This window comes from Neolamprologus brichardi, chromosome 17 (assembly GCF_056152115.1).
Source record: "Neolamprologus brichardi isolate AB-2024 chromosome 17, ASM5615211v1, whole genome shotgun sequence".
Classification (NCBI taxonomy): Eukaryota; Metazoa; Chordata; class Actinopteri; order Cichliformes; family Cichlidae; genus Neolamprologus; species Neolamprologus brichardi.
This window is the reverse complement of record NC_142120.1, coordinates 17,893,247-17,904,223: the sequence shown is the minus strand read 5'-3', so window position 1 is coordinate 17,904,223 and position 10,977 is coordinate 17,893,247. Positions and strand designations below refer to the sequence as shown.

Genomic DNA, 10,977 nt, shown 5'->3' with positions numbered 1-10,977 from the left:
AAATAATTTAAAAAAAAAAAATGTTTATTTACCTGTTACTACCACACACCAAATCCAGTAGTTGGTACTTCCTGCCTTGTGTAGCCTCTAGGTAACAAAAGCTCAACACTGCCCCTAGCATCCTGGAGCACTTCTGTTGTCTTTTGTACGTGTTTCTGAGTTTTTACGCGCTTCTGAGTTTGTACGCGCTTCTGAGTTTATACGCGTTTTGAAGTTTGTACGTGCTTTGTCTCTAGGGGCCACCGTAAATGTACTTTTATTTATTCACTCCACATAAAATGTAATAAATAAATCATATAATACAAAAACCAACTAGTCACAGTTCAACTTTTAACTATTTAAATTTTCAGCTTTTTCTTTTTAAACAAATTTAAAGTGAAACAACACAAAACACTGCAAACCACAACACAATTAAATATAAATTAAAATATGAAAACAAAAAAAAGATGCATATTCTCTGTCATATGGACCTGCATGAATAAACTTTCTGAATCCTTTATCATCCGCAACTGAAAATAGTTGTGGATGATTACTATACCTTTCTAATGTGACGTTGTTGTCCCTGGCTCTCTTTCTCTCCTTCTGGCTCTGTTCCTGTGCTACTGAGTGTAACTACCACCCTTCCCCCCTCTGCCCAGTGCAAAGCACAAGGCTCGCATGTGGAGTGAAGCAGAAAAAAAAGTGAGAGAGAGAGAGAGAGAGAGAGAGAGAGAGAGAGAGAGAGAGAGAGAGAGAGAGAGAGAGAGAGAGAGAGAGAGAGAGAGAGAGAGAGAACCCATGGCTGGCGATAAGGACCCGGCTCTAAGAGCCATTTCGTTCGCGACCGACACATCACTAATTGCTGCCAGAAAGTACTCCTGAAAACAACCCATCTCTGAACAGTTAAAACACAGCAGATACCTCTGGTAACCACAGGTAATCATATTGGTCCAGATTAAAGATAAATAGATTATTAAACAGCACTGTTGGCCGAGTCTTCTCTGTCCACGGCACTGTTTGAAGAGGTATTTGCCCCCTACCTGATAACTTAGCTTTTGCATATTTGTCACATTTGTTCTGGATTATCAAAAAAAATAAATATTAAACAAAGATATCAACAAAAATAAAATGCTATTTTTCAATCATCATTTCAATTATTAAGGGATAAACGTTATCCAAACCAGCGAAAAAGTAATTGCCCCTTTTTGTTAAATCATGAATTAACTGTGTTAATTCATGATTTAATCAAAAAATTTTGGAAAGCTAAATTCAATTTCACCATCTGATTACTACCAGACCTGTTGAATCAAGCAATCACTTAAATAGATCTTGTGAGACAAATTCAAGTACGCTAAATGATCTCACAAAGCAACACATCACACCAAATTCTAAGGCCTTGGGACTCCAGTAAACCAAAGAGAGCCGTTTTCCACAAATGGAGAAAACTTGGAACAGTGGTGAACCTTTCCAGAATAACCGGCCTTCCTAAATTACTCCAACAGCCCAGTGACGACTCATTCAGGAGGTCACAAAAGAACCCAGAACAACATTTAAAGAACTGCAGGCCTTAATCTGTCTTGGTTAAGGTCAGAGTTCATGATTCAACAATAAAAAAAATTTTTAAAAAGAGACTGGGCAAAAATGGCATCCATGGGAGGGTCCAAGGAGAAAGCCACTGCTGGCCAAAAGGAACACAAAGGCTAATCTCACATTTATCAAATAACACCTTGGGGATCCTTTTGGGAAAATATTCTGTCGACTGACGAGACAAACGGAGCTTTCATTAAGCTTTGTTTAATATTAAGATTTGTTTGATGATCTAAAACATTTAAGTGTGACAAATACGCAAAAAAAAAAAACCCAAAGAAATTAAGAAGTGGACAAATACTTTTCCACAGCCCTGAACAACATCGCTTATTTGTAAATAAAAAGTCTGAAGTGAGACCATTTGAAGAACAAGTAGGTGTGCTCAGATAATTCAAAAGGAATGGGGGTCACATTCTTAGTAAAACTGAGTAAAATAATGAGTAAACAACTGAAACAGAAGACAAAAATCACACAACCCTTTAAGTTTCTTTTATAATTTCACCTTTAATAGATGAAGCCCGCCTTGCCATGAGGAAAGGCCACATTTGGTAACGATTGAAATCACCTACAAAAATAAACCCGCCTCAGCCTACGGAGAGAGAACACGATGAGACCTTCAGCCTCTCCTTCAGGTTTGCCCGCAGCTGTTGAACTGTACAAAGGCACAGAGATCGGGACATTTCAGACCGAGCTCCAACTGCAGCTCAGATCTGAAACTTTTACCCAGAAAACCCTTTAGATTTTTTTTAACTCAAGTGTAGAACAACAGAGTTAGCTTTGTGTTTTCAAGCTCATCATAAACCTGAAAAGGTGTATCGCTTCTCTATAGTGAGTCTGGGTGAACAACAACAAAAACAGCATCACTGGGAAAAATCAGAAAGAGCTTCAACAACACAGATCTTTGGCATTTAACACAACAGTTTGTGGATGTTCAAACCAGAGACCCGAGCGCACAAATCTGAGAAGAGAAGCTTCAAAACTGCTCAGAAAATTAAGCTTGTGAACTAATTTAGTTTAGTTTGTTTGTTTTTAAAGAACAAGATTTAAAGATTTAAAACAATGAAGTAATACATATTCTTACATGTAAAGTTCGTGAATGTTTTCTGAGCTGTCATTTTACACTATATTATCCTATATAATACACTAATTTATATCCAGTTTGGGGACAAAAAATACTAAAAGTGAAAATGTGAAGCTAGTTTCAAAGAAAAGCAAAGGGAAGGCTGAAAGCTCTTAAATACGCAGGAAGTGTAAAAATATTAACATTCGACAGGCTTGAAGATGATTTTGTGATGTTTTTATAAAGAATTAATCCAAATTAGCCTAACAATCAGAACAATAGTCAAATTTCAGCAACATCTAAAGAAATAAAACATATGCTAACAAGGAAAACAGGTTTAAATAGTGTAAAATGACAGAAAGTATAAGAATATTTCAATTAAGACTAAGGAGCCAATGGTTTGCACGCTATCAGACTCTAGGTAAGTTTGAACAGCCTTAAAAACAACATCTCTGAATACATACAAGGTATTATATCTGATCTTCATACATGAACACTACTGGCCCAAAAAGCTTTCCATGACATAATTCCTCAGAAATCCTAATTTCTATCAGCAGCAGGTAAACGGCATCTGAAAACTATTTTCCAGACGCTGTCCGACTGCTGTTTTATCTAAAATAACACATGCTTTTAATGTTGAACAGCCCAGGATTGTTTACAGTAAGCAAAATATTTCACAGCCAACTCTGAGCAAAATCCTACGGAAGCTCACTGAGACCAAAACTTATTAAATGACCTCACAATCGTCGACTTCTGCCACACTATACTTTCATCAGCTAAAACAGAAAAAGAATAATAAGATTATAGTGTGTTAGATGTTAAGATAAAGTAGAGCATGTGATCGCGGTACACAGGAGAACAAATTAAATTTTAAAAACCCGTTTTCCCTGAATTCAAAGTTAAAGTGCCCCAAAAATTAAATTTCATGCAACTAGTCTGGGATGATGTGTTTTAACAGCTAAAGTTGTTTATGAGATACACAAAAAGCAACAACGTGGCTTCAAGATTCAGTTACTGTTTCCATTCAGACTTTCGCATCACTTTCAACTATAAAGTATGGAAGCAAAAGAGGGCCAAAATATTTGTATTTTTTCTGAATTTGTTAACCTTGAAAAAGTAAAACCACCAATAATTAAAATTATATACTCAAAGTTTTCAAATGACATACTGAAAATTAAGCATTTAAAGACCTCCAAGTTTAAATTTTTTGTATTTACGTGTAACCATTAAGTTATTAATTTCTCTTTGGAAATTACATAAAAGTTGGAAATTTCTACAAGAGACTAAAAAAGGAATAAAAAAACGCTGATATTCTGAGAAGAAAAGGGTCAGGGTGTTCCAACTTTTACCAAGAAATGCTCCAAATCAATAGATAGATATTTCCCATAATCCAACATTTTCTAACATATTCCAGTTGGCCGCCTTCTCTTTTAAACCTTGCGTGTCAAAGTTTATAATGCTGGACTTTTGCCCATGATAACCCAGAGATTATATATAAAATTAATTCATTTAAATTCTAAACGCCCTTTTTTGCTTCCATAAAATTAACCCAGTGTTTAATAATAGAAGAAACTGGGGTTAAAACCCCTTTAAATAAAACCTCTAAACTATATATACTGTATGTTTTTCCCTCTGGTGGGATGAGGCCCCTAATAGATGTTTTGCTCCAGGCAACAACACAAAAAATATCTTTGGTTATAACAAAAATAAAAACAAAATAACTCTATAAGATAAATCAAGTTTGACACAGAAGCAAGAGAACAGTTGGCGTGTTTGACCACTAGATGGCGACAGTCTCCTACAGAAACGCCCTGCAGCACCCTCAGTTTGACATCATTTAGTACCTGCAGCTCAAACAGCAAACAGCATTTTGCAACATATAAAGATAAAATGCAATGAACATTAATGTTTTGACTTGTTTGTCCAGATTATTGACAGATTACTGACTTCTTTAAAATTACCCCCCTCACCCCCCAAAAAATATTCCAAGCAAACAAGAAAAAGCCTCTTTGACTTTTAAATGATAAATTACATCCCCACAAAAAATATTGCATATATATATATATTAAGGGTTTTTAAGGCCTTTTCTTAAGAAAACCCTTTTCTCGTTGAGCCTTCTTTTTCCACTCTGATGCATTTCTTTAGTTTTTCTGCCTTTAAACCCTCATGTTTACTACAGTCCTGCGTGCCTTGATTTGTGTCTCACTCTTATTTTATTCTTAAGAGAGGTTTATGAGGTCAAGGCTGCACATTTTAGTTCCAGATAAGCGTATCAAAAAGTTGCGTTTTAAATGAATGCCTGCTGACAGACGGGTTGAAACGCACACAATGCCGCTGTTTTTCCTCCCTGGTCTCAGCAGCTATCAGCACTCACAGACCTCCTTTTCTTGCACTCATGGATTCGAGGAGCTCACATAATGCAAAAAGTGAACAAGCAGTTAATCAAAGTGACTTGCGGTTGGAGGAAACCCCCGTCACTGTCCTCAAGGCCACAGTCACATTGCTTGTATGACAGTCTTTCGCATGTAATCGCTCCTCGTGCCATTTATCTTCCCCTAGTTTTTGTCTTTCCTGCATCTAATGTTTCTTTTCTACTTCCTCTAAACCGCTCAGCCAACTTCCAGAAACCTGTCAAATCTCCACACTGACCACATGGTGGGGGGCAGGGGGGCCGGGGGGGGGGGGGGGGGGGGGGGGAGTCAAAGCTCAAGCAGTTTGCTTCAGTCTATTCAGCTCATGCTTCACGAAACTCTGCTGGTGGTGGAAAAAACACAAAGGCTTCAAATCCCACCAGTTCATCTTCACTCCACATGAAAAAACAAACAGCGTTTTTGTTTTGTTTTTGTTTTTTTACAAACTGCACCCAAAACTAAACTACTTCCTGTTAAGTTCCAGTTAAGACTCATCTTATCGTTCTTTTACTCTTCCTATTAAAAATCTCTCTAGAGTTCCTGCATCTGTTTTCTGTCACGTCACCTTTCATTTCTCCTTTCTTTCATGCAAACAATCTCAGGCTGGCTTTTATGGAGTCCTAAATGTGCCAAAAAATATGAACAGATAATTAAATTCCATATAAATGGATAACGAATATAATAAGTATTTCTTCTCAGATTCATATATTTTGATTGGACGTGTTTTTGGAACGGATAAATCCAGAAGAACTCCAATCCATTTTCATTCTTTGTAATTAGAGTTATTATTGGAATCAGTATTTACTTTTACATTTGACAACTACTGTGGGTTAAAATAACTCCATTTTATGGTCTTTCATGCTCTGTTGCTTGGATTTTCTGTGTCCTGCTGAAGTCTGAAAAAACTATTCTCAGCATCTGTGTCAACAAGCAGATTGTTGCTCCGCCTCTACAATAACACAAAAATAAGACTTTGTTTTAAAAAGAAAAACAAAAAACAATAAAAAGCTTCACCCATATAAATAAAAAAAATATGTACAGACCTTTAAAACACACAAATTAAATAAAAATAATTCAACATATGGCCTTGAGTCTTTCACAAGTTCAAAGGATAAAAAGGTGAGGGAAACAAAAAGGATGAACTGCATAAATTATGTGACAGCAGGACAGAGTGAGAGAAGAAGAAGAAGAAGAGAGGGATGGACGGCAAACAGTGAAGAGGATGAACGGATATGGCACAGTGAGTGAATCTTTGGTGTTTGCAGGCAGACGTAGCTGAGCGGGAAGCAGTTTAAAATCTTGAATCCAGCAACCAAAATTCTGTCTGTTCGTCTCTTTTATTTGCAGTCTCTTTTTTCTATCCTCTTGTCATCCTTTATTATCCCTTCTTCTAGGTGCTGGATCCTCTCTCCTGATTCTGTGTTCACATCCCTCCCTCCATCAAAATGTACACCAGGAGATTAAAAATGAAAAACAAAACATCCCCTTCGTCCCTCTAGGGGGCAGTAGTCCTTTTTCAAGGAGGTTATATCTCCTCTTAAGAAGGCCCCCTGACCTCCAGCAGTGCCTCCTGCAGTCTCTGCCGGTAGGTTTCATAGCGGCGAATTACTGCGTCCTTCTGCTCCTGCTCCTCCTTTTCGAGGATCCGCAGGAAGTTTTTCAGCTCAGGGATGGAGAAGGCATCCCACTGAGGAGAAAAGCAAGAAAACAGTTCTGTTTTTTCCCTTTTTAATTGATAAAGTATATGTCTATGGATGATGCTTGATAGTACAGTAGGAGTGGTTATTTCTCTTTTTATGCGTAGCATCCATCTTGGGATAACAACAATGGCACCTTTACTACTTTTTAAAAACATGTTTTTTATGTTTGCCAGTTTTTGTCATTTTTGCTTAAAAATTGCCATTGAATATTTAAGTCATGGGGATAAAAAAAAAAAAAAAAAGGTACTTGTTCATTTTCTGCCTTTTTTAAAAAAAAAAATCATAAACTCTTATAGGTTTGTTAAGAGCAAATGCTGGGAGATACTTGAGATCAAACAGTTTATGGCAGGTCAGCCTCAATAAGCAAATCCTCAGAAGATCTAAATCAATTGAAAACACAAAAGAATTGTGCATTAGATTTTAAAGTTTTGAAATGGGCCACAGCAGCGTCTCATTTGGGAATGGCTGAACTCGGAGACGAAAGAGCACAGAGGCCAGGAAGATGTCAATAAAGCTGAAATGAGGTGATAATCAGTCTTACCATGACTTCTCCTGTCTGCTGTTCTTTCAGGACAAAGCTGAGCAGGTCTGGGTCGGGTCCCGCCACCAGGCGAAGAAACAACGGCTTCTCAGCATCCGCCAACTTGCATGTATAAACTGCAAAACACACACACACACACACACACACACACACACACACAACAGATTTAGTCTGTACAGTATGCACGCTGCATGAAACCACAGGCAGCTGTTCCTCTGTGCAAATATAAACGGATTTGGCAAAGGATGAAAGGATGGGAGCGCCATATTACCATGCGGTAGTTTACAGGAACAGACAGTGAGGGACAGATTCTGTTATTGCCAGCAATGTATTTACATCTGCAAAAGATGTAGAAGGTGCTAGAGGCTCGATTATTCTTACATTCACATATTTCCAAACCTCAATCTGAAAACCCATCGGTTTGTCTGCTGACTTAGCAAAAGCCTATTTTTCAGGGCTTACGGTGTAATTAGGATGTCAGGGTAGTGTGTATATTCATTTACAGACCTCCTGCTTCAGTGTGTTCTCAGCCCAGTGACACTTTGTGATGTTCCTTCTGCAAGGTGCCCTTTAGCCCTCTGGCCCCAAAAGTATTGCTCATGTTTAACAAAGATGCAAAGTCCTTGTAAGGAGGTTGGAGAGTGCTGGGGGCATCGTTTCTTGGGTTAACAGCCAGAAGACTCTGGTTCCTACTCCTTTTGAGCACTTTGTGTTTTAGAAGTACTTAGTTAGGGTTAGGAAAAGATTGCAGTTTGGGTTAAAACCCTCACTGGCATACCAGTAACCCTGCTCGTTAACAAAGTCTCAAAGGAGTGACCAATCAGCATCACCTCTGCCTTAATGCATGCCACAGCACACACAACAAAGACCGGTTTTCTGACAAAGCAGTACTAACCAACAGCGATGAAAACAGTCTAACTCTGTGTGTCGCTTACAATTGCATTTTTTGTCTCTTCCTAACAAATTCTACATATTTGTATGTTGACCAGCATTTATTGGTTTAGAAGATTTACAATTATTTTAAGGTTTTCTAACTTTCAGAAGGGCTTAAAATAAAAGCGAAGAACTAAAAAAACGGTGAACAGAAGCAAAACAATTGGAGGACACGTTTCTGCACCCTGTACATCCCTACAAGCTTTGGTTCAAATGATTCTCTTCTTTACATATCCAAGTTCTCCTCGACCACATCGTGAGTCGTCTCGTCTCAATTTGAAACAAAGTCAAAGATGTTTCTACATTTCCAGACCGCAGTTAAATCTCAGACACTTAACTTTTCGCCTGAAACACCAGACAAGTTCATTAAAAGTCCTCAAGTGTCTGCAGTCAGGCGTCTGTCTAGACTCTGTCTTTTATTAGCTGTACGTCTCCAGTCATGAATGCAAACCAGAACAGGAACGTTTAAAGAAGGGGGAGAAAACACACAAAAAACACTCTAAATCTATAAAAATTTGAGTTGAAATGACTCACAAGCTTCAAACAAGCATCTGCGGGTTGTGTTTATAGTTTTAAATCAATGCATACGGTTAATAAACCGTCTTCTCCTCACTGAAAGACATTGTGTGACACCCAACAGCCTGTAACAGCTGCTCATTCACAGCATGGATGTGCGCTGTATTTATATCTGCATGTGTGGGTATCCCTGTGAGCTGTTATAGTAGGGAGAGCCTCTGGCATCCAACATGAGGGTGAGGCCCACACACACACACACACACACACACACGCACACACACACACACACACACACACACACACACACACACACACACACACACACACACACACACACACACACACACACACACACACCTCATATCGAGCGTGGCAATAGTGGCATGAAACCCCGTCTCTCACAACCAGTCTTACCCTGTTCCTCCCGCCGGTATCTCTTGTACAGGGCATATTTAGCCGGGTTGTCTGCAACTGTGAATTTGCTCAGCAAGCCGACGATCACCTGAAGACACACGAGAAAGAAAAACACTCAGTCAATATTACTCTGACAGCTCTTCTAGAAGATTTTTGTGTTGCTTTGTCGTTAATTTATTGCTTAAAAGCAGCGGTCCCCAACCCCCGGGCCTCGGACCGGTACCGGTCCGTGAGTCGTTTGGTACCGGGCCACGAGAGTTGAGGCTCAGGTGTGAAATGTATGGTTTTCAGGGTTTTTATCGGTTTTCAGCGTGATTTTGTTATCATTTTTATCGTTTAATCGGTTTTCCTTGGTCTTTTCACGTGTGTAATGAATAAATTGTATTTTTTTCGGTACCGGTACTAGTTTTATTTTGTTGTATTTATCCGCAACACCTTAAAGGCCGGTCCATGAAAATATTGTCGGGCATAAACCAGTCCGTGGCGCAAAAAAGGTTGGGGACCGCTGCTTAAAAGGATAAAGAACATACAAATCTGAGTGAAATCAATAAACTTAGCCCTGTCTGTCTCTCGACTTCAACCAGTCTGTCATCAGATCATAATTAACCTATTTAAGCAGGCTGCAGTGTGTTCACATGTGAGTTTGCGTGTGTATTAACAACCTCTTTGACTGTGGTTTTGGAGCTGACATGAAGGGTGTTGGAGACTCCTTGGGGCAGATAGAAGGCCTCCCCGGCTCTTGTCTGACTTCCCTGCACCGTCATTGGCCTCCGCAAATCCATCTGGACCTTGATGAAACCCGTGTACACACCGCCCGCACCCTGACAGAGACAGAGTTAATGTTTTTATGTGGCCACTATGGTAGCTGCTACATGATATCTCCAAGTGAGCCCAGTTCACCCAATAAGCCCAGTGTGACCTGCGGGACAGATGGCCCCAGATGGAGGAAGACAATCTTAATCTCATTACTCCATATGGGGCTGGGAGGAGTGTGTGTGGAGGTCACGAGTAGACAAAGAGGCCAAGTATGAAGAGAAGTAAAAAAACAAGTAGACGTCAAAGATGGAATGATAAAAAGACAAAAACGGGATGAACAAGAAAGACAAATCCTAAACAATGAAGACAGAAATTCGACAGAAAAGGTGTGCTGAAACAGAAATATGCAGGCTTCTCATAGCGAAACTACCCATTCATCCACTCACGACTTAAAATATGCAGTGCAATCTGCTCTAAACTGTCCTGCTGATCTATTAACTGCAAAAGTAACAAATATTCTCAGTTCTCAGTTTTTTAAAATATAAATGAAAATAAACATTTAGACTTTTTTTAACCAAAAAAAGGATTGAATGTGAGCTCTGAAACCCATTTACAGACATTATTATAATGACTGTGGAACAAACTGACTGTGAAAGTTAAAGTATCACGAGGAGCATCTTATGAATACACCCACTTTGAGTTTTGACTCATTTTAGCATAAAATATTAAGTTTGGAAAGTATCATCATTATTTCTTGTCTTTTTTTCTCAGTTACAAAAAAGCAAAACAATGACGAGTAATTAACAATGGAGTGTTTAAAGGTATCTCAAGTTCCCAGACTTTATTATCAACTGGAAAATTGCACAGATTAGCCTTAGACAACACTTTGTTTTAATCTTTATATAATGCTCTAGTAGTATGGCATTTGATCTCATTACATACATGCTGATTTGGCCATGAGTGACCAATATAAGCTGATATTATGTGTCTATGCAGCTTTTTTGTCCATTTATTGTCTTTATATTCTAAAAACGCATATATTCAAATGTATGAATGAATGTAAACTTTTTATTGGCCAGT

At 38.6% G+C, this 10,977-nt stretch overlaps 1 protein-coding gene across 1 annotated transcript in view; it reads right to left on the bottom strand.

Moving 5' to 3' along the window:
• Positions 1–5,297: 5,297 nt before the first annotated feature.
• Positions 5,298–10,977, bottom strand: part of rassf3 (Ras association domain family member 3) — a 75,437-nt gene continuing 69,757 nt past the window's right edge. The window contains exons 4-7 of the mRNA XM_087830577.1: positions 9,804–9,962; positions 9,142–9,229; positions 7,279–7,394; positions 5,298–6,724 (exon numbers count right to left, since the gene is read on the bottom strand). Coding sequence (XP_087686703.1) covers positions 6,575–6,724; positions 7,279–7,394; positions 9,142–9,229; positions 9,804–9,962 — 513 coding nt within the window. The 3' untranslated portion in view covers positions 5,298–6,574. The remainder of the gene's footprint in view (positions 6,725–7,278; positions 7,395–9,141; positions 9,230–9,803; positions 9,963–10,977) is intronic.